Raw genomic sequence first — 24,655 nt, forward strand, 5'->3', positions numbered from 1 at the left:
AAAGAGCCACTGAATATTTACTTTTTTTGCTTTTGATAGATTTCTTGAAACAGTTTATTTTCAGTGTATTAGTTTTAAATGCCCACTTAACAGTGTAACTTTTAAGTGTGTCCTATATCTTAAAGATTTTATATAATTAATAATTTGGGCCCTTCAAGATTCTTGTTGGTAAAATAATTCTGTTTATTTCAGGTGACTATTACTTGGAGGAATTATTTCATTTGAGTATAATTTAACAGCACTTGAGAATAATTCATATTATGGTTGTTTAGATCTTATAAGACTTCTAGACTAGTGTATATTTTTACAAATATCCTGTATTACTATTTTTCCATGTGGATTGTTTATGACTTTTCCTAAGAAAGGTTATCTTTTCAATTGAGTGTAGATGAAAAGCCCGTTTTATCCTCTATTTGAGCCTATTTTATCCTCTAATTGAGCACCGCCCCCCACCAAATTCTACTACATGAGTCAACTGGAGTGCATGCGCCTGAGACTTCCAAACAGTTTATCAGCAAAGTCCCTCTTTCTCCTTTTATGGGACTTGGTTGATTTGTTACTGTTGTTTTGCAGTCAGTAAGTCGTGTCCAACTCTTTGTGACCCCACAGACTGCAGCACATCAGGCTCCTTTGTCCTCCACTGTCTCCTGGAGTTTGGTCAAATTCATGTACATTGAGTTGGTGATGCCGTCTCACCATCTCATCCTCTGCTGCCTCCTTCTCCTCTTGCCTTCAGTCTTTCTAAGCATCAAGGTCTTTTCTAATTAAAATTAGTAATTCCTGCTAAGGCCCACTTGACTTCCGACTCTAGGATGTCAGGCTCTAGGTGAGTGACTATACCATCCTGGTTATCTGTGTTAGTAAGACCTTATCTGTAAAGTTCTTTTGTGTATTCTTGCCACCTATTCTTAATCTCTTTTGCTTTGTTAGGTTCTTACTGTTTCTGTCCTTTATCATGATCCTTGCATGAAATGTTCCCTTGAGATCTCCGATGCTCTTGAAGAGAGATCTCCCATCTTTCCCATTCTATTGTTTTCCTCTGTTTCTTTGCATTGTTCTTTTAGGAAGGCCTTCTTATTTTTCCTTGCTGTTCTTTGGAACTCTGCATTCAGATGGATATATCTTTCACCTTACTCCTTTGCCTTTCACTTCTCCTCTTTCCTCAGCTATTTGGCAGGCGTCCTCAGACAGCCATTTTGCCTTTTTGGATTTCGTTTTCTTTGTGATGGTTTTGGTCACTGCCTCCTGTGCAATGTTACAAACCTCCATCCGTAGTTCTTCAGGCTCTCTGTCTACCAGATCTTATCCCTTGAGCCTATTTGTCACCTCCACTGTATAGTCATAGGGATTTGATTTAGCTCATCCCTGAATGGCCTAGTGGTTTTCCCTACTTTCTTCAATTTAAGCCTGAATTTTGCAATAAGGAGCTCATGATCTGAGCAGCAGTCAGTTCCAGGTCTTGTTTTTACTAACTCTATAGAGCTTCTCCATCTTTGACTGTACTACAAGATTATAAAAATCCTGAACATCCCTGATTAGTATGTTGTGAAAAAAACCTGCTGACTTTGTGTGTTTGTCTGTTGGTGACAGTACAGGGAGAAAGCAAAGGTCATGCCTGAAGCTTGCAACTGCTAATATGTCAGTGATTACCTTTCACTGAGAAAGAGCAGTGGTGGTCTACCATGTTTTTCAGCAGAAGGTGAAATATTCTAAAGTGGATACTGAACATGTCTATAATAACAATCAGTGTTAAAAGTTCTTAGTACCAAGATGCAGAAATTTTGTTGGTAAAGAATAAGTAATAGGACAAAGAACTTAGAAGACACAGTGAGATTTTGATAGTACCAAGTGCTATGAAACCTCTCTTCTCCCAGCCATCTGTCCTCACCTGGGAGCATCCAACAAGTCAAAGTAGGGAAGAACAGAATAATAGAAACAGTTGGAACTTCAGCTTCAAAGTGTATTGATAGAAGTGTATAGTGTATTAATAGAATGCTAGTTAGCTGGCTTTGACTACATGGGAGAATCTTTTTCTAATTCAATAACACCTAAATATCCTTGAGCCAAAAGTGATAGAGGCTGATGTTTTCTAGTCCACAAATATGCAAATAGAAATCTCTAAGCTTACAGCTCCATAGGGCTTTCACTTCCACTAAGTGGTTCCTAGACCTTACCTTCCTTGACACGTCTGAATCAGCAAATTTACTATCTTAAAACTTGAATTCTTTCAACCCAAAGAGTGTGTGTCCTACTTTATCCAGAGTCCCATAAAGTCAACAGGACACATTAGAATGCTCTAACACTGTCCTTCTATTTGTAAATATTTCTAAACATAAGCAGAAACCCAGAACCAGCTGTTACCTCTGGAGGTTTGAACAAATCAGTGTTCCCTGAGTATAGTACCTTTTCTAAGTTGGATGCACATCACTCTTAACAGCCAAAGAAAGCATACCAGAGCAGTGATTAATATCACTTTGGTTTTTAGTTTAGGGTATCATCAAGGAAACAGAAGAGATGCAAAGAATACAGAATGTGTTTTGTTTCCCTGTGGTATCCCTCAGTCACTGCCAGTTATCTGCAGTTAACATTTAACCTGGGATGCTTTCATAGCATACCCATGTGTTCCTCACCCAAACCTCATAAAATACCCAGGATTTTCTTGAAAAGCACCCTTCAGCTACCAGTTATGCCTTCCAAGCCTGTGCCTCTTAGAGGCTTACTGCAGGCCAATGTATCTTCTGCCGTCTCAAATGTTACCTGTGTCTACTTTTGATTCTTAGCTTGTGGGTGAATTTTCAATATTTTGATCATATTTCAACACACATTCCCATGCTGAAGCATGGCCTGATTAATTTCCAAAATTAATGCTGAAATTGAAAAGCAGAATAGGTGTCTGGGAGATCCACAAGCTGGGAAAGCAGAAACTGTGCCCTTAACTGGTGCTCAACCAAACCAGTTTCACAGTTTATCTTCAAAGCAGTGGTTGTTTTAAGGTGAGCCTAGCCTGACTCCAGAAATAACTGTATCAGAGCTACAGTATGAAAAAGCAGTGCCAAATATGTAGATGTTGTACCTCTCCATGTGGAACTCAAGAAGGGTGGCTCTGTTCCATCTGAGGTTTGGAAGGAACCTTGTGGCTTCAGAAAAGAATCTCTATGTTAACCAAGCTCAAAACTACTTAATCTGCAGGTGTTTAGTTGCTTAGTCACTCAGTCGTGTCTGATTCTTTGCAATTCCATGGACTGTAGCCTGCCAGGTTCCTCTCCATGGGATTTTCCAGGCAACAATACTGGAGTGGGTTGCCATTTTCTCCTCCAAGGAATCTTCCCGACCTAGGGATTGAACCCATGTCTCCTGCATTGGCAGGCAGATTCTTTTACCCTCAGCCACCAGGGAAGCCAGTCTTTTAATTGAGGCCTCTCCAAAAGTAGAGTTGATCTTTCCAGGTAGGACTTTATCCCTCAAAGTACTTCTGTGTTCTCATACTCCATTTAGTAGTAAAACCATGTCAGCTCTTGGGAATATTGGAATGGAGTCCGATTGGAAAGTGCTCCTGAGCTGATAATGTTTTGTCAGGAGACCCAAGAATAACTCCATTCTTACCTGGCACAGTCGTTCCTCTTCACAGCAAAATCTCAAATATGGAAATACACACAGAAAAGAGACACCAGAGAAAAATAACATCTCATTATCGGCCAGACCTGGCTGCAAACCTTGCTGAAATCCTTGGGTGGCTTCTTTTTTCTCAATTAGGTCTTACTAACCTTAAACCGAAGCACGGTCACCTATGCTTTCACAGTCCAAGCTCAATTTGGTACTTATTTCCCCAGATAGGAGGAGAGACCCTCCCAAACCAGAAAAAAACATGCTGAGTATGAAGCTGAGTTATTTATACCTCCAGATTCCTAGCCTTAGAAAACAAGGCCCAATCTGTGCCCTGGAATATGACCCATCCAGGACTCACCCCCATCTAGGACTGAAAAACTGGAGGGTTGAATGAGAGTAGGGAATTTAATACCGAGGTCACCAGGGAATTCAATCCAGCCTCTCCCCAGACTTCTGTTGTCTTCTTCTCCAGTGCCTCCTGAGGAAACTGGCTCTACCATAAGAAAAATGAAACAAAATATGTTCTTTGGTTCAGGCTAAATTAAACCTTTTAACATTGTGACGTTTAAAGTTATTGTCTTATTTTTCAGGAACTTAAAATACAGTTCTCATGTTCATGTCAGTATGTACAGTCAGTCTTCTTTTGGGTGCTAGCTTTGCTTCTGGTTTTCTTGTATGGCTAGGCTAAGGCTAAGTCACTTCAGTTGTGTCCGACTCTGTGCGACCACATAGACGGCAGCCCACCAGGCTCCCCTGTCCCTGGGATTCTCCAGGCAAGAACACTGGAGTAGGTTGCCATTTCCTTCTCCAGTGCATGAAAGTGAAAAGTGAAAGTGAAGTCCCTCAGTTGTGTCCGACCCTCAGTGACCCCATGGACTGCAGCCTTCCAGGCTGCTCCATCCATGGGATTTTCCAGGCAAGAGTACTGGAGTGGGGTGCCATTGCCTTCTCCTTTCTTGTATGGGTTCTTCTATTAGAGTGCTGTCTGGACCTTCAAATGGCCCTGAAGGAGTAGCCACAGAGGAAATTGAACTGGATAAAAAAAAAATGATCTAGTAACAACACTTACATGAGAGATACCCTCTTTACTTGTATTATAAAAAGACACGTGAATAGTATTTAAAAATTTAGCTCACAGTGTATCAAAGTATTACTTGCTGTATTCTGCCTTGTTAAATTCAGTATGTATTGAATGGGCCATTTTCTTTATATTCTTAGGTTTTATAATAATATGTAAAGTTATTATTCCATTTATTCTTTCTGCTCCATATACTACATAGTTCTGGAAACAATAATTTCTTTTTAACTTTTAACCAATTTCATTTCTTTTTATGGTAAGGAGAGGTAATTAGGTCCCCTGATTTAAATTGTTCTAATTTATACTTAAATTGTAATTCTTATACAAACAAACTCTTATTCATCTATGTTAGCCAAGGACTTGAATGAGTTTTTCAAGCAGTAGAATTTGTTTTACAGCTTCACAGCAAATTTTTAAATATATATATTATTAAAGAATGAATTGGTACCACCACCAGCATCTCAAAGTTACTGTTTCATCATTCTTCTGGACGTTGTCCCCTGTGAATTCATTTTTTATTTTCCATCATTTAAATCACCTTTCTCAGATTAGCTGGGTGTTCTGTAAAAGACTCAGTTTGAATGCTTTTCCTCATTCAGGGGTGTTTTCATACATTCTTAAAGTTCTGAAATGAATTCAGATGAATTTCCAGTTCTCTTTTCATTGTGTTTTATTTCTTCTGTCTTCCACATGGCCTAGAAATCATTCTTGCACATGACAATAATCTACACCATTAAGCTGGCTAATGTAGGAAGGCCATGGGCGTTATAAATCATAAGAAAGCTCTATTAAGAAGAGCAGTACCAGTACATGGACACAACAAAAGTTTGAACTTTGTGGTGTTCACGTTACACCAAGGGCTTTCCTGGTGGCTCAGCGTTAAAGAATCCACTTGCCAGTGCAGAAGACGTGGATTTGATCCCTGGGTCAGCAAGATCCCTGGGGAAGGAAATGGAAATCCACTCCAATTATTGTTGCCTGAGAAATCCCATGGATAGAGGAGCCTGGTGGGCTACATTCCATGGAGTCGCAAAAGAGTTGGACACGACTTAGCAACTAAACCACAACAACTGCTCTACACCAAGCAATGTGATATATTATGTTCCTGTACTTAGTTCTTTACAGTAACACTGTGGTGGGGGGTGGGTATAATCTGCCTATGTCCTCAACGCTAGTGACACTGAAACCATAATTCTAACTCAGATATTTCCCGGACCTAAATCTTACGTTTGTCACATCACTGTCACATTGTGCTGACTAATTCAAACACTCATGGTCTGATCTTTGAAATGGACAAATAATGACCACATTTCCCTTAAAGTCCCTCAGCCTCATGGTGACTGAAAGGGAATATGGGACGCTAGTAGGCTCTCAGAAGGAGTGCTCAGAATATTCTCTGGCAAGATCAGCTCACCAGTTTCTTGTGACTGGGATGAGCTCAGTCACAACAGTCACATGTGTCTCACGTCTCTCCTTCCTCAGGAGCGCCCTAGTGGTACCTTTCTAGATGCTCATAAACTGTTAGTGGGGGTGATTATAAATTATGATTGGCAGTTCACACATTTGGTTAATGTAAAATTATACCTCATTCCATCTTGTCTAAATGGGTTTGCTTGGTTATAACAGGTACAGTAATCATTGACTTATAGATTGCTCTGCCATCTTAAGATTTCTGGACCATTTGCACTGGTGATATATCTTTCTCTCTTGCATCTCTATTTTTAGCAGTGCCTCATTCAACACTATGCTGGGCAGATTTACTGCTGAAGGAGAGGGTGATGTGTGCAATTGTATTTAACCCCATGTGAAACCATAAGGAAAATGGAAGACTTCCCACATTCGTCACTATAACGTTCATCACCTAAAGACAAATTGTGAAGAAATCCAACCCTGTTTTTATTCCCTATACAAGTGGTTATGTGGAGGAGTGTGTGTGTGTGTGTGTGTGTGTTAGTTGCTCAGTTGTGTCTGACTCTTTGCAACTCCATAGACTGTAGCCCTCCAGGCTTCTCTGTCCATGGAATTCTCTAGGCAAGAATACTGGAGTGGGTTGTCATTCCCTTCTCCAGGGGATCGTCCCGATTCAGGGATCAAACCCTGGTCTCCTGCATTGCAGACAGATTCTTTACCATCTGAGCCACCAGGGAAGCCCATACAAGTGGATATAGAAGTCAGAATTTATTTTCTAGTTATGATTATTTTCCCCTTCCTCATCTTTATAATTCACATATCCATAAAATGCTCAGTTATCTTTGGGGAGTAGAAAGCCAAGAGCATTTAGAAAATATATTTAACCTGGAAACCTAATTTTAGCAACTAAAATTGATCTTTCCATTTTCCACCCTGACCCTCCCCAAAATAAAATCTAAAAATAGGATAACGAATAGCAAACAATATCTATAAAATTTGTCAACATAATATTATTAAAATGTACACATAATTTCAAACACTCTCTGCTAGCAAACCAACAAAAAGGAAAAACAAAACACAAAACCTGCTAAAATTAGTAAAAGAAAAAATATCAACAAAAGTCGTCTTTGTTGATAAGTTTCTATCTCCAGTATAAATGTACATTCTCTAATACATCCCTTGAAGTCCATCAGAAGGAATTGATTTCATCATGGAGGCTACTGGTTGACCTTTATTGCTTTGCTTATGTTGTTCTGTTTTAATTTTCTTACCAAATTATTCTGGAGAAGGAAATGACAACCAACTCCAGTATTGCCTGGAGAATCCCATGGACAGAGGAGCCTGGAGGGCTAGAGTTCATAGGGTTGCAAAGAGTCGGACACGACTAAAGTGACTTAGCACACACATACCAAGTTATTCATAGCCTTAAAACTTAATTTTTCTACATTTAGTACTCAATTTTAGTCTGTTACTAATGGCATCTGCTTCTAACTTTATGAAATAGATTATCACAGTGACTATTAGGTGTTTTTTTTTTTTTTTTTAACAAAACAACATGAAAGACTTTTTAATCTCATTTTCTTTCTTTTCTTTCTTAAATTTCCTCTGTTTCTCATCTTCTCACCTTCTCCAACCCTTTTCATAAATTTGTATGAACTAAGAATTTTAAATCCTAAAAATTTTGTCTCCTTACTTAAGTGCCATCTAAGGGTAAACTTTAAGAGAAATATTTGTTCTAAAGTAATTTAGTAGGTGGGACGGAAAAATAGACTTGAAAAACATCAAGTTTCTTTCATATCCAAAGTATGTAACAGTTTATTACAATATTTATAACTGTTATTAGGCTCATAATAGAAGACCTTTCTTCTCTTTCTATGCTATGCTATGCTAAGTCACTTCAGTCGTGTCCGACTCTGTGCGACCCCATAAATGGCAGCCCACCAGGCTCCCCGTCCTTGGGATTCTCCAGGCAAGACTACTGACAATTACATTGCACTACCTACCTACTCTGATCCTCGGAGGGATTGGGGGCAGGAGGAGAAGGGGACGACAGAGGATGAGGTGGCTGGATGGCATCACCACCTCGATGGACATGAGTTTGAGTGAACTCTGGGAGTTGGTGATGGACAGGGAGGCCTCACATGCTGCAATTCATGGGGTCGCAAAGAGTTGGACACGACTGAGCGACTGAACTGAACTGAACTGAACTGAACTGACTATTCCTCTCATTAAATGTGCAGAGAACCTACCTACTACAATGGTCCATCCTAAATACTGTACATTGATTCATTTTATATAGAACTAAAACTACAGAAAGAAAATCATATATAAATGAAAAAATGAAAGGATAAATTATATTGAACTTGAATACATCCCGCCATTCAGACTTTTTAGTAATATGTATATTTCTACATTTTCCTTAGTTCCTGAAATTAATGGACAAAACAAACCATTGATCACTTACTTGGGGGATTCAGTTGTCTTGATGTGTAAATGTCAAGATTGTCTTCCTTTAAATTGGACCTGGTACGGTGGCAATGGGAGTGTACAGGTAAGATAATATTTCTTTGACTTACAAAATAAACACATTTATTTGATAAGTAATAAGATTGTATTATACTCAAAGTTCTTAGGACTATTTCTACTTCTCTTATCTTGTTCTTAAATACATGATCATGGAGAAAGAACAGTGATGAATGGAGTTGTTTGATGTTTTCAGCACTTTACATTATATATCTGAAGATACTCCCAATGTTTCATTAGCTGGTGCTTTGTTTTTACAATTAGCAATTTATTTAAATTCACTGAAAGTTACAATTCATTTTTAGTTGATAAGCTTAGGTATAACCCCAACAAAAATGATTCTTCTTTTTCCTTATCATTTCATGAAAGTAACTTGAAAAAAAGGAAGGTATCTTTTCCTGCTTCTGTCTCTGGACACATGTGTGATAGAATGCAATATAGTGGCACTATTTAAGGAAAGAATGAAAATTAGGTAACTTAAACTTAGGTTTTGGGTTCTTTTAGTGTCACTGACCTCTTTCATGCCTCCAGGGACCTAGGGGAAGCCAGATACTTTAAATTCCTACTAAAAATGAATGGCTTTTCAAAGACCTGATATTAAGAAAAACATGCTGCTGCTGACAAGTGCTCAGTCCTGTCTGACTCTTTGCAACCTCATAGACCGTAGCCTGCCAGACTCCTCTGTCCGTGGGGATTCTCCAGGCAAGAATACTAGAGTGGGTTGCCATGACCTTTCCAGGGGATCATCCAACCCAGGGATTGAATCCAGGTCTCCTGCATTCCAGGCATATTCTTTACTGTCTGAACCACCAGGGAAGCCCAAGAATACTGGAGTGGGTAGCCTATCCCTTCTCCAGGGGAACTTCTGGACCTAGGAATTGAACCAGGGTCTCCTGCATTGCAGGTGGATTCTTTACCAGCTAAGCTACCTGGAAAGCCCACATATGTCATACTAGACAAAAAATAGCCAAATATAATTACATTGAACTTTTAGAATACAGTCTGTGCTTCTTTCCATCTTACTAAAGGTCTCTCAATTTAGCCCCAAGCATGGATCATATTAGGATATAAGAAAAGTGCAGCGAAGAGAGTACAAGTCAAAACTTTAGGTCAAGTGTTTTTTCAAAATGTACATGAACCATCTGCATTAGACTCAACCTGGGGTGCCTACTAAACATGAGGTGCTTTGATTTATCAGCCCTGAGTTAGAGAGTACCTTTGTAACAAGATCACAGGCAATGCTGTGCACAGAGAGCCAGGTTGATATAATTTTTGGCAAATAATAAACTCACAGTTCTTCATCAGATAATCTCCAAGAATACTTGTATTCAGATTAGCATTTATTGATCACTGCAGTTGAATGATAGAGCAATGAAGGCAGCAAATGGCCTAAGAATAAAATTTAATTTAAGTAATTAAATAAATCAGCCCTCAAATAGCTTGGTATGGATCTTAAAAGACTGAAGAAAACCCAGTGAATTCCAGAAACCGACTTGATTGAAAGACAGAGAATTTCAGCTTTGAAAAGACAAAAAGTATACAGACCACCTTGCTTACCAGGCTCACAGGAAGGTCTGCTAGTCCTTCTACATCAGCTTCAAAGGCCTGAAGATTTCCGTTCCAGTCTGAGGAACTCCCAGGGTCAAGAACCAGGGAGCTTCCTTAATAGAAATGATCAGTTTAATAGCTTTATTAACTTAATAGTTGATTTAATGAATGTATGCCTGCACTTGTGAAGGAGGAAGTACTTTGAACAACTAGTCATGTATTCTAACATGAAACCTGGATGGATGGAATTTTCCTGTATGTCTACTTTCAATAGACTATTTACCCATGATGACTTGCATGCTGTAGTTTCAAACACTCAGTGCTAAGCACTTAAAGCAAAGTATCCTTTTCCTTTGTTTGCTACCTCCGAAAGGTCAAACTCTGATTGGAATTGAGCTATGTTATGTATCAGTTCAATTCGGTTCAGTTGCTCAATGGTGTCTGATTCTTTGGGACCCCATGGACTACAGCACGCCAGGCATCCCTGTCATCACCAACTCCCAGAGCTTACTCAAACTCCTGTCCATTGAGTCAGTGGTGGCATTCAACCATCTCATCCTCTGTTGTCCCCTTCTCCTCCTGCCTTCAATCTTTGCCAGCGTCAGGGTCTTTCAGATGAGTCAGTTCTTCGTATGAGGTGGCCAAAATATTGGAGTTTCAGCTTCAGCATCAGTCCTTTCAATGAATATTCAGGACTGATCTCTTTAGGATGGACAGGTTGAATCTCCTTGCAGTCCAAAAGGGACTCTCAAGAGTCTTCTCCAACACCACAGTTCTAAAGCATCAATTCTTTGGTGCTCAGCTTTCTTTATAGTCAACTCTCACATCCATACATGACCACAGGAAAAACCATAGCTTTGAAAAAGTGGACCATTGTTGGCAAAGTAATGTCTCTGCTTTTTAATATGCTGTTTAGGTTGTTCATAGCTTTTCTTCCAAGGAGCAAGCGTCTTTTAATTTCATGGCTGCAGTCAGCATTGGCAGTGATTTTGGAGCCCCCCAAAATAAAGTCTCTTACTATTTGCATTGTTTCCCCATCTATTTGCCATGAAGTGATGGAACTGGATGCCATGATCTTAGTTTTCTGAATGTTGAGCCAACTTTTTCACTCCTCTTTAACTTTCATCAAGAGGCTCTTTGGTTCTTCTTTACTTTCTGCCATAAGGGTGGTGTTATCTGCATATCTGAGGTTGTAGATATTCCTCCTGGCAATCTTAATTCCAGGTTGTGCTTCATCCAGTCCACCATTTTTCATGATGTACTCTGCATATAAGTTAAATAAGCAGGGTGACAATATACAGCCTTGACGTACTCCTTTCCCGATTTGGAACCAGTCTGTTGTTCCATGTCTGGTTCTAAGAGTTTCTTCTTGACCTGCATACATATTTCTCAAGAGCAGGTAAGGTGGTCTGGTATTCCCATCTCTTGAAGAATTTTTCACAGGTTGTTGTGATCCACACAGTCAAAGGCTTTGGCATAGTCAATAAAGCAGAAGTACATGTTTTTCTGGAACTCTTGCTTTTTTTTTTAATGATCCAATGGATGTTGGCAATTTGATCTCTGGTTCCTCTGCCTTTTCTAAATCCAGCTTGAACATCAATAAGTTCACAGTGCAAGTATTGTTGAAGCCTGACTTGGAGAATTTTGAGCATTACTTTGCCTGCGTGTGAGATGAATGCAATTGTATGGTAGTTTGAACATTCTTTGGTATTGCCTTTCTTTAGGATTGGAATGAAAACTGGCCTTTTCCAGTCCTGTGGCCACTGCTGAGTTTTCCAAATTTGCTCGCATATTGAGTGTAGCATTTTTACAGCATCGTCTTTTAAGATTTGAAATAGCTCAACTGGAATTCCTTCACCTCCACTAGCTTTTTTCTAGTGATGCTTCCTAAGGCCCCCTGACTTTGCATTCCAGGATTTCTGGCTCTAAGTGAGTGATCACACCATCGTGGTTATCTGGGTCATGAAGATCTTTTTTGTCTAATTTTTCTGTGTTCTTTCCACCTCTTCTTAATATCTTCTGCTTCTGTTAGGTCCATACCATTTCTGTTCTTTATTGTGCCCATCTTTGCATGAAATTTTCTCTTGGCATCTCTAATTTTCTTGAAGAGATCTCTGTCTTTCCCATTCTGTTGTTTTCCTCTGTTTCTTTGCACTGATTACTTAGGAAGGCTTACTTATCTCTCCTTGCTATTTGGAACTCTGCATTCAAATGGGTATGTTTTTCCTTTTCTCCTTTGCTTTTAGCTTCTCTTCTTTTTACAGCTATTTTTAAGGCCTGCTCAGACAACCATTTTGCCTTTTTGCATTTCTTATTCTTGGGGATGGTCTTGACCACTGCCTCCTGTACAGTGTCATGAACCTCCATCCATAGTTCTTCAGGCACTCTATCAGATCTAATCCCTTAAATCTATTTGTCATTTCTACTGTATAATTGTAAGGGATTTGATTCAGGTCATACCTGAATGGTCTAGTGATTTTCCCTGCTTTCTTTAATTTAAGTCTGAATTTGGCAATGAGGAGTTCATGATCTGAGCCGCAGTCAGCTCCCGGTCTTGTTTTTGCTGACTGTGTAGAGCTTCTCCATCTTTGGCTGCAGATAATATAGTCAATCTGATTTCAGTATTGACCATCTGGTGATGTCCATGTATAGAGAATTCTCTTGTGTTGTTGGAAGAGGGTGTTTGCCATGACATTGCGTTCTTTGGCAAAACTCTGTTAACCTTGGACCTGCTTCATTCCATATTCCAAGGTCAAATTTGCCTGTTACTCCAGGTATTTCGTGATTTCCTACTATTGCATTCCAGTCACCTATAATGAAATGGACCTCTTTTTTGCATGTTAGTTATAGAAGGTCTTGTAGGTCTTCATAGAACCATTCAACTTCAGCTTCTTCAGCATTACTGGTCAGGGCATAGACTTGGATTACTGTGATATTGAATGGTTTGCCTTGGGAATGAACAGAGATCATTCTGTCATTTTTGTGACTGCATCCAAGTACCGCATTCCAGACTGTTTTGTATACTATGATGGCTACTCCATTTCTTCTAAGGGATTCTTGTCCACAGTAGTAGATATCATGGTCATCTGAGTTAAATTCACGCATTGCAGTCCATTTTAGCTCACTGATACCTAAAATGTCGATGTTCACTCTTGCCATCTCCTGTTTGGCCACTTCCAATTTGCCTTGATTCATGGACCTGACATTCCCGTTTCCTGTGTAATACTGCTCTTTACAGCATCGGATTTTACTTCCATTACCCATCACATCTGCAACTGGGTGTTGTTTTTGCTTTGGCTCCGTCCCTTCATTCTTTTTGGAATTATTTCTCCACTGATCTCCAGTAGCATATTTGGCACCTACCGACCTGAGGAGTTCATCTTTCAGTGTCCTATCTTCTTGCCTTTTCATACTGTTCATGGGGTTCTCAAGGCAAGAATACTGAAGTGTTTTGCCATTCCCTTCTCCAGTGGACCACGTTTTGTCCGAACTCTACACCATGACCCGTCCATCTTGGGAGGTCCTACACAGTATGGCTCATAGTTTCATTGAGTTAGACAAGGCTGTTACGTATAACTTCTCACAAATTTCAATATGCCCTTTTGCTACTAAGCTGTTTTCTTGGTACTGTCTTATAGCTTTCACTCAAAACTAGATCATTCAGGACATATATTTTTTTATGGAATATGACAGGAATGAATTTTAATGTCTCCTTATATTAGGTTCCTATTGGTGTTCCAGTGAATGATAAGTATGTGATCAGTGGAAAACATGCTAATGAAACAAGGCTCAAGATAACGCAACTTTCAGAGGACGATCAGGGAACTTACTTGTGCCATGCAATATTCGAGTTAGGGGAGAGTGAAGGACACGTTAAACTCGTCGTGCTCAGCTATTTGGTTCCCCTTAAAGTATTTTGTGCAATAGCTGCTGAGGTTGTTCTCTTAGTGGCTGCTATTCTGCTTTTTGAAATGTATACTCAAAAGAAAAAGAAGCCCTCAGGTAAGATTTGTTTTTTTAGATAATATTCTCATGTTATGGCTTACTACATTACAGTGGCTTTAGAGTTTTGGGGAAAAAACCTAACTTGTGTTATTTGTAGTGGTATTTATGTTAATATCAGTGATAACTGTGAGCTAGGAGCTTATATTGATGGACTTCTTTTCTCAACTTCCTAAAAAGCTTTAGTGTTAAAATATGCCTTTTATCCCCCTTTCTTTGGTGTTACTGGTACCAACACACCAATTAAGTGATAACATGCTTTGGTACTAGAATATTAGAAAATTCTGTGGTAACTTAATAGAAAAGATCTCAAAGATAAACAATTATTCTTCCACTTAGATAACTCGTTTTTAAAAATGTATTATCAAACATTTTTGAATTCTCATAAAAGAGACATTGCCTGCCAGATCTGTTTTCATAGCCTGTTCCTAATGGTTTATAGACTGAGAAACCACTGGCCCCCTAGGAAAATTTATCTTGCATTCTGTATTTTTTCCTGTTTTGTGCTATTTAGTAACTTCAATCATTACAAGTCAGTCAGTCCTGTTTTTGATGATCCCAGGCACTAGACGAGGCTTGATCAATTCTTGTCGGTTATACCTCAGCATGTACCTTGTGTTTAGTCATGTCTGACACTTGGCGACCCCATGGACTGTCACCAGCCAGGTTCCTCTGTCTATGGGATTTTCCAGGCAAGAATACTGGAGCATATTGCCATTTCCTTCTCCTGGGGATCTTCCCCACCCAGGGACTGAACCCGTGTCTTCCGAGTCTCCTGCATTGCAGGTGGATTCCTTATGCGCTGAGCCATCAGGGAAGCCAATGTTTTGCTTGATCAAAGCAGCAAGTCAGGGGAGCAGGGAAGGAGTGGACATGACGGATGTGCAGCTGTCCCCTCTCATTGCAGAGCAGCGTGGGCAGTCAGGGATGTAGAAGTCAGGGGAAAGTAGAATTGCGTATATATGTTCTACAAAAATAATAAACCAGCCTAACAGTTAAGTTCTTCTTTTGTTACACAGATGATGGGAAAGAATTTGAACAGGGTGAACAGCTGTAAGTATTATTTTTTATAGAATAATTTTCCCTTGAATAAAATACAGATAAATATGAAATTAAATAAAATGTTTGCAGTTAGAGAAAAAAGGTACAAGAGTATATTGTGTGTTATTTTCTGCACATGTCCATTTGTGGTGAAGAGTGGCATTTACTGTCTGCAACACCTCGCTGTACTTCTGTTTTCTCTTCAACAAAATGGGTTTAATGACATTACCACATAAGGTTTCAGGATTAAATGACTTTCTCTGTGTAAAAGTGCTTAGCAGAAGCTTTGGTTATTGAATGCCTTCTATGCCTGAGCATCTATATTTCTTTAAAGTATCCATCACTGATTCTGATTCTCTGTCATGTTGAAAAGCATTGACCTAGGATTCTATTTGTTATTATTTTTCTGAGAACACAAATTGTGTCACTATTTCTTTTACATCCCCCTTTGTTTAGAGTTGAGCTGAGCAGGAGGAGAACTAGAAAGAAAATGACCAGTGGTGTCATTTGGTTTGGTGACAGTGGGAGTTGTTGGTTCCACCATGCCAGGGAACTGAGAGCGGCGCCCAGCTCTGCTGGGCTGAGGGAATTGCCCAAAACTGGGTTTGAAGTTCAAGTAATAGAGCCAGGGTCTGGAAAATGAGACCAGAGTAAAGCAGCCAAAGGAAACCTAGGAAAAGGGAAGCCTGAGCAACTATTACCAACCCAAACGGACACTTGCAATTTATCTTTATCAGTCAAGACGAGCTCTGAGGTGTAAGTGCTATAACCACAGTTAAATAGCAAGACTAGAGCGGATAGTTGTCATGCGTACATTCATAGACATTTTTCAAATAGTTATTTTTACTAAGTTCACTCAAATCAACAGGACAAAGCTTCTAAAGTAAGGGCATAAAATAATTATATCAGGAGTTCCATAACCCCAGATAAGGAAAAAAAAATGTTAATCTTAAAATCAGACTTTTATGATTGAAAAGGATGTGAACCTCTTTCTGGAGAACTTGTTCATATTAATTTGAACATTTTATCTTTCTGGTTTGCATGTGCTGATTACCTTTCTTACACTTGGAATCATGAAAAACATGATGGTTATTCAGATATTTGAAACAATTATACCCTTGCCTGGATTCTTTTGTTCTCCCAGCTCAGCCTCCACAGTGTTCCCCTCCATTCCCCTGCAAGTCACATTTCTCATCTTTAGGTTTTGTTAGTATCTTTAGATTTAATTCAAGTATGAAGGGCACATGGACTCCTGTAGAGAAGCCTTTTAGCAATGCTTTTTTTAGAATTTTTAGTTTAGGAGATAAATTTGTCTTTAAAGAGAATAGTGTTTATCAATATATTTTGTATTTGATGCTTATATATGTGTTTAGATACCAGCTATTCACAGAATGAATGACTTTAAAATGACTTTTAAAAATAATTCTAAGAGTATAACAAGCTAGTCAGTTCAATGAAGAGCTCATTCATTTATCTGACCCAGCAAGATATTTAATCCACACAATTTTACCTACAACTTCTTCTCCCAGTTTTGATGTAACTGATTATATGGTTCAATTTATTATCTGGTGAGACTAGTTTAACAAGCTCAAGCCTGCCCATAAGATCTAGAAGGGTATTAATTATGTACCCTTGTAACCTAGTTTAGTCTTTCTTGTCTTAAGAATCTGGAGCCCATGTTGTGGTCTTATTCTGATGCACTTTGAGGAGACAAAGAGCCATGCTTAACCTCTAATTCAGTGTATAAACATGTTGGATTATAGCACCTTTATCTATGTACTGGCTGACCTCCAGATTGGCTATTATCTTGATGGGTCAAAGCAACATACGTTAGGCCATATACTGAAACCTTCACTCATGCTTGGGGAAAAGCAATTCTCTCTGCATAAAATAAACAAGCCTTTGTCATTCATCTGTGGCATTGGTTCCTCTCCAAGCAATGGCATGCAAATAAAATCAACATTATGAGTAAAACACCATTTTTAGCAAGAATAAATCCTGTCTCTGTTGACCTCATATTTTAACTTGATGGCCATGATATAGATGGTGTACTGACTTAGTCTGATGCTGTGTAAACATATAGTAATTTTCTTTTTTGTTTTCTATACAGGAAATTGGATGACAGCAATGGTATAGAAAATAGTGGCCCTAGGCACAGAAAAAATGTAAGTTGCTTCCAAATGCTTCCCTTCTAAATAAAATGTAAAATTCAATATGCACAGCCTGTTAATCCATCTCCTTTTTTTTAGTTTCATAAAAGACTTAGACATTCACTGTGTGCTTGGATATTATAGGGGAATATACTCATTACACAATAAATAAATGGCATCCTTTTTCCACCAGAGAACATGTAACAACCAATCTAAAAGTGAATCAGTTGCATTGTAGATGTCTATTTTTTCTTCTGTCACCACAGGCCAAGTTATTTTATAACTTTTTATGTAGTCTTATTTTTTTCTCTATTTTTCTGGATTCTCCTATTTTATTCTCATATATTCCTATACATCTAGTCTGTGAATGAATCAATATTAGTTTATTTTCTTTACTGATGAGGATCACAATTTCCATATTTCATCATTTTTCTCTTGAGTAGGAACTGTTGGTTTAGCAATTTTGGATCACCTCCTTCCAGAAATTTTTGCTTTGCTAAAATAATAATAAGTTGTTACAGAATAACCAGGATGTGCTAATTATGCTTCATTATGCTTTATGTAACTCAGGAATCCGTGGGCCAGTGAGTGACAAACATCATGTCAAGAGTCACAGGAAGATGTACAAAGAGTTTGCATTTCAGCTTTATTTCTGCTTCCTGTTAAGAACGTGTGATTTTTTACTTTTAAAAGGATGAGAAGTTTATGTAAAATGCTCAGTAGTAGCTTTGTAAATACTATATGCAATTTCAGATCTACAAATATATTTTCATTCTGTATTTTACACTAAAGCAAGGTAAATTGTATTAAGTATGTGCTATGAGCTATAACCCAGGATAATTAATTTCATTCCAGTCCTTAAGGGACACGCAGAATAGACACCAGCAAAACCAAACAGTACACAGAGTGAATGTCACTCTAGACCTGTTTATAACCAAAGAATTCATTAAAAACAAAGCTTTGCCATTTGTCTTAAAAAGGTTTTTTTCCCAGTCATGTTTACTAGGTGTAGAAGTGTTTGTAATAATTTCACGTAAAGTTCATTCTTCAGTCATTTTGAAAAGAAGTGTCATCACGGGGAAATCAGCACTGTCTACTTTTGTTAATGGTGGTTACTGTGCAGTCACCACAAGGAAAACATACTTTTCCTATGAAAACATTGGTTGAAGGCAAAGAAATAAAACTGCACACTTGCCCATCTCCGTCTCCACAGAAGCAAGTTTCTGTCTCATTCCACTCATCTCCACTGTTTTCCCACATTAAGCTAAAGTGATTCTTAGACTTCCTAGAGAGCATTTTTTATTTTAAGCTGTGGGTTTTGGATTTCTTAAGTTACAGCTGTTGTTGATGTTGTAGGACTAAGGTTCACATAGACATGATGTCTCACTGCTATAGACATGCTTCTGTGTTTCATGGTGGTATCCATGGCTGGCTAAATATCTCAAAAAGCGTCGTTAGTGGTTTCTAATACTAATGTCTTTGTCTGAAATCAAGAAGTGTTAGAGTTGTTCTATGTTGTTGACAGTGCCTTAGGCTTTCTATTGTGTGTATAACTAAATTATTTTATAAAACTCAGTGTAACCAAGTTGATTGAAATCTGAATAGCCATGAAAGGTTGTCAGTGGCTTTGAATGGAATATTGGTATCATACAGCAGGATACTAGGTTAGGTTGAAGACAATATGTGAATCCTGCTGGGGGATCCTTGGTGCTTATGAGTCCGCTGTCCCCCAGCTCACAGTGCAGCAGGGATCAGAACAATTACAGGCAAAGAGGGAGGGTTTGGGATGGTGGTGAAGACCCACGGTCTTGGTGACAAAGGGGACTAATGCTTGAAAAAGAGAAGTTCAATTATTTGAAAAAAATACTTTACAGAAATTTGTATGATATTCTGGGTGAAAAAATTATAATAAAATTGAGATAGTGAAAAATTATGCTTTATATGGCATCTTAACTAATGTTAAATAGTATGAATAATACACATGAAGTGTGACTTGGAAGCTTCTCTGTTGCAGCACTGTGGGGCATAAAACGTGTGAACTACCCACAAAAGTTTTACTGAATAGACTACATCATTTAAGTAATGGCAGGTTTCATCATATTCTTGTCTCAGAGCCACGAGCCAGGCATTTGTTTTGGTTTAGTTAATTATTAATTTGACCAAATGATATTGGGTGGTATCTATATGATGGCACCCAAGCAGTTCACTTAGTTAATCTAACGCATATATATGGAATTTAGAAAGATGGTAACGATAACCCTGTATACGAGACAGCAAAAGAGACACTGATGTATAGAACAGTCTTATGGACTCGGTGGGAGAGGGAGAGGGTGGGAAGATTTGGGAGAATGGCATTGAAACATGTGAAACGTCATGTATGAAACGAGATGCCAGTCCAGGTTCAATGCACGATGCTGGATGCTTGGGGCTGGTGCACTGGGACGACCCAGAGGGATGGTGTGGAGAGGGAGGAGGGAGGAGGGTTCAGGATGGGGAACACATGTATACTAATTAAATAATTTTCTATTAAAGAAAAAAAAAAGAAAAAAAATCATGCTTTAAAAAAAAAAAATCTGAACAATTTGAATTCAATGAAAAGTTAGTCAGACCCGCTTTTTGACTAAATCCAATTCAAATGCATTTGTGACTAGATATATACAAATCCCCATACAATTTGTAGCTCATATGCAGTATGTACTCTTCTATTTTACCACCATTATTTAGACTAAAATGGTTCTCAAAAAGAAAAATTGCTGTCCCAATGTAAAATAATCTGAAATATTTATGTAGTAAATTGAAATTTTAAGTGTCAGTGTTTGCTATTTTTCCTAGCAAAGAAAATTAAGTTCAGTAACTTTAAGCAGAAAAGGTACTCAGGAAATTAAAGGAAATTAAAGTTGAATTTTGACTTTTCAGAGTCTCTCTGGGGAACCTCCAGAAAATTATTTCACCACTGTTAGGTTAAAAAATGGAATGCTTCCATTAAGTAACCTCATGGAAATGAATGGATTAACTAAAAATGACCAATTGTAAATTGACTAAAAATACAGAGTAAGCAGAAAAGCTGAAGTAGGAAAATTACGCCACGTTTATATATTAGACACCTTGGGAATTCTCTTCATTTTTCCAGCTAACAGTTTTGCTGCATATTAAGTAGATTTAATGATGTCTTAAATTCCCAGATATTTTCATATTCAGTTTATGCTCTAATGTAAATCTTCACTTTGTAGTCTTTTTCTCTCTTTTTTTTTTTCTTAGCATCCAGTTACCCAGGCCAAGACCTAAAGTTCACTGTGCCATTTTCTTTTCCTCTATTAACTAATATTTATTAGTCGTGAATCTCTGTTCCTTTGTCCTCTTTAACAGCTCATCAATCCACTCATTGCCTCCCCTACCTCCATGCTCACCAGCTGCAACAGCTAAGGTCTTGATTTTCCTACATCAGCCTCATCTACTGTTAATCCATTTTTTTGCATTGCTTTGTGTGTGTGTGTGTGCACTTAATTGCTCGGTCATGTCCAACTCTTCACAACGCCATGGACTGTAGCCTACCAGGCTTCTATGTCCATGGGATTTTCCAGGCAAGAATACTGGAGTGGGTTGCCATTTCCTTCTCCAGAGGATCTTTCCACCTCAGGGATCGAACCCACATCTCCTGCCTTGGCAGGCAGGTTCTTTACCACTGAACCACCTGAGATGCCCCTTTAGCATTGGTGCCAGCCATATTTCTAAAACACAAATCTCACTATGGAGCATAATGTGCCAGTTCCCATGACAGACCTCTTTAGGCTCCCCTTTGCCATATCTTAATGCTGCAGTTTTCCAAGTCACTAATCTTTCTTCACTGTCTTGATTTAGCCTTGACAAAGAGAGAGTCTGTCCAGAGTGCTGCCCACTGTGTGCCTCCCTTTGATGAACTCAAGTTTAGCCTTCAAGACTTGAATCTGATGTTACTTCCTGGCAGATCCCTCATTCCCAGTTGACTCTGTACCATCATATGTGCTCAAATAACTCCACATTTTTTGTGCTTATTTACCTGTATTATACATATGCTTTTATGTGTCTCCTTCCTGGATTCTGATTTTATTTGCTTGTCCCATACCTACCACAGAGAAGGTACATTGTAGATGTCATGGATGTATAGTGAATGGATAAATGTATAGGTGAAAATAAAATTTTATAAATTTATACTTATTTTTAGAAATCCAGGTTCGATGCACGATACTGGATGCTTGGGGCTGGTGCACTGGGATGACCCAGAGGGATGGTATGGGGAGGGAGGAGGGTGGAGGGTTCAGGATGGGGAACACATGTATACCTGTGGCGGATTCATTTCTATATATGGCAAAACCAATACAATATTGTAAAGGTAAAAAATAAAATTAAAAAAGAAGAAGAATCTAAATTGTGACATCAAAAGTGAAACAAAATATTTTAACAGAGATAAACCAGTCCTTTGTAACTTCAGTGTTTGCTTCCACTTCTTTGAAAAACAGTAGCAATATAATAAAAACTTCTGTCGAATTTTAATAATGTGTAATAATCTAATGAGCAAAAAGAGTTGTGACTCCTAAACTATTATACAGGGTATGTTGCTTTCAACTTATCTAAATTCCCATTGTCCTTTATCTTTTATTAGCAGTACAAATGTTAACCTTATTTTTCTCCTTTATTTCAGTATGGTAATGTGTTGACTTTATATATATGTAAAGAATTTTAGCAATTGTAGTTCTCTGCATGGCACTGTAGATATTAGTGTCCACTCCACTAACTTTCTCATTCCTCCTCCCTGCCAATACCTCATAGTACCTTAGAATATCTCAGAATCCAATTCAAAACTTTATCTTAAATATATTTTTTAGAAAGCTTTCATTATTTAGTTTTGGTCCCTGTAAGTTTATCTTTACTTTGGTCTCTGTAAGTTTGTATTTGATAATCAGATACATAAAAAAAGAAATGTCAGTTCTGCTCACATACTCCCTGGATTTTCATCTTTGAGGCATTTAAGTAGATTTATGCAAAATTATTTACTGAATCTACTTCTTTATAGAAAATGAATCTTCTCTAATGGAACAAGTTTTGCAATGAATTAGGTACTTCCGATTAACATTTTTAGGTGGGAGCAAGTTCAAAAGTGTGTGTTCTAGTATTAATTAAAAGGCACACTGACCTATTATAGCTTTCTCTGAATTAATATTTATTGAATGAATGAAAAATAGATGAATGACTCAATTATTTTGGAATCTTAAATTGTATATATGTATGTTATCTACTTTGATTTTGATTAACTGAATTTATCTTCTCTAGCAGAGATATAAAGAAAACTGGAACTCTCTGTGTATTTCTTTCACATGATATTTAGGAATATATTTACAGTATATCTGGAAGGTCAGTTACATGTGCAGCTTATCAACTGATTTCTTTATTGATGGTATATCGTATTGTTAAATAGTAATGACTCACATTTGTTGAGTGCTTAGCATGTGACAGGTACTGCGCTAAATACTTTGAAATGTTTTATCTCATTTAATTTCCACATCATCTTATGCTATAGAAACTATTACATATTGTGTTATACATGAGGAAACAAGCTTGAGAGATTAAGTATTTGGAGCTGGGAATTGAAATCCAAGGAGTTCTCCGTAATGAGTCTAGGTTAAACAACTATGGTGAACACCTTTGGCCTTCTACTAAGGAGAGTCTTAGAAAAATCAGGCTATTATCTATAAACTGTCTTTTTTAAAAAAAAATTTGACTCCTTTAGATGGTTAGTTATATAATAAGTTCCATAATTTTATTCTTAAGGCTTATAGAACCTGTGCTATGGCATATTTATGCTATCCCTGCAGTGGTGCTAAGGAATCAATATATTTTTGCTTGTTTGGAGTCTTTATTTTTTTCCCTAATTTTACTTCTCAATAACTAGTGTGACCATAAAATTTATCATCCAAACGATGAGAATGAAAGAAAGTTCTATTTATAATTTTATAAGGACAAATGGAAAACAGATGGTAAGTCACATTTTTACCTGTAGGTAGGAGCAAAGAATTGAATGGATAATCTAGCCTAGGCACAGCAGTAACATCTTAAGTCTGAATAATAAACACTTGTAAATTCACCTTCAGGGAAAGAACTATCCTTAGTAAATGCCAGGTGAGATGCCTATGAGACAATTTAGTAATCTTAAAGATTTATTACTTTTCAGCAGTACTATAAATGTATCAGCATTCAAAAATGTGATTCACAAGTTGTAAGAGAAGCTAGGAAGCAAAGTTGTATTTTTGATGGCCTGTGAAATGAACTGGACAATTCTTTGGATTTGCTTATCTTCATGATTAATGTGTCATAATGATAATATCCATATGATTCTCAATAAGTCAGGAATGCCTGATTATGCCTTTATAATAAAATTTTTTTTTGAAATCAGTGAAGCTCACTCATGACTAATATTGTCAAAATTACTTTTGATCATGTGATTAACCTATAACACCTATTTCTTCATTTCTCATGTCCCAAATGGGAGAAAGCTAGTGAAATTTGTTTATGGTATTGGTTAAAGTCCTTGTATTATTTGGTGTGTTATCTATTATGTTTAAGCACTTTTATTCATAAAAATTGATTCTGCTATTTAATTTGTAATTTACTTCAGAATATAATTAGCACAAATCATTTTTTAAAGATTATTTGATAAACAAATGAAAATATTAGACTTAATAGTATTTGTAATTAACTGTAATGGTACATAATGCTACAAAAATATCACACAGTATGATTACGTGAACTGCTTCTGTGTCTTTTAAGATAGAAATTTGCCCATAAATTTTACTAAAAAAAAAACAAACGAAGCACCGTGGATTTATTACAACATATTTTCAAATAATTGTGGTTTTCTTTTTTTAACATGTATGTCTAAATTCTCACTAACGCCATTCTGCATTATGTAAACAGTACAGAAAATGTTTGTATTAGAATGTTTAAAGTTTTTTTGTTGTGTTAACTCAAAGGATATGCCTAATATGTAATTAAATTCAATAAAATGTTCTCTGGATTAAAAATTTAAGCATTATAGAATGTATTTTAAATTTTTAATTATTTAAATGTGAATTTAAAGGCACTAGATAATAGAAAACACTGACTTTTTAAATTATACACACAGGAGATTCAAGTCTTGTAAAACAATTCATCCTTCCCAAGCCCAGCAAAAAAAAGTGTACCTACAGCTGGGAATCTGTATTTTAACACATCAAATAGGAAGTTGGAAAGGAATTTTCAAAACATAGCAAGATATATTTAGAAA

General features: G+C 37.5%; 1 protein-coding gene across 9 annotated transcripts in view; it reads left to right on the forward strand.

The window, feature by feature from the left end:
* EMB (embigin) overlaps positions 1–24,655 on the forward strand; it is a 167,291-nt gene that overhangs the window by 106,504 nt on the left and 36,132 nt on the right. For 7 of the 9 annotated variants that reach the window (XM_061393576.1, XM_061393577.1, XM_061393575.1 and 4 more), the window contains 4 exons: positions 8,518–8,645; positions 13,888–14,167; positions 15,187–15,220; positions 17,319–17,373. In XM_061393576.1, coding sequence (XP_061249560.1) covers positions 8,518–8,645; positions 13,888–14,167; positions 15,187–15,220; positions 17,319–17,373 — 497 coding nt within the window. Of the gene's footprint in view, positions 1–8,517; positions 8,646–13,887; positions 14,168–15,186; positions 15,221–17,318; positions 17,374–17,928; positions 24,422–24,655 lie in introns of those variants that run through there. The other 2 variants (XM_061393571.1, XM_061393570.1) reach the window with 2 other exon arrangements.

Source organism: Bos javanicus, chromosome 20 (genome assembly GCF_032452875.1).
Source record: "Bos javanicus breed banteng chromosome 20, ARS-OSU_banteng_1.0, whole genome shotgun sequence".
NCBI classification, from domain to species: Eukaryota; Metazoa; Chordata; class Mammalia; order Artiodactyla; family Bovidae; genus Bos; species Bos javanicus.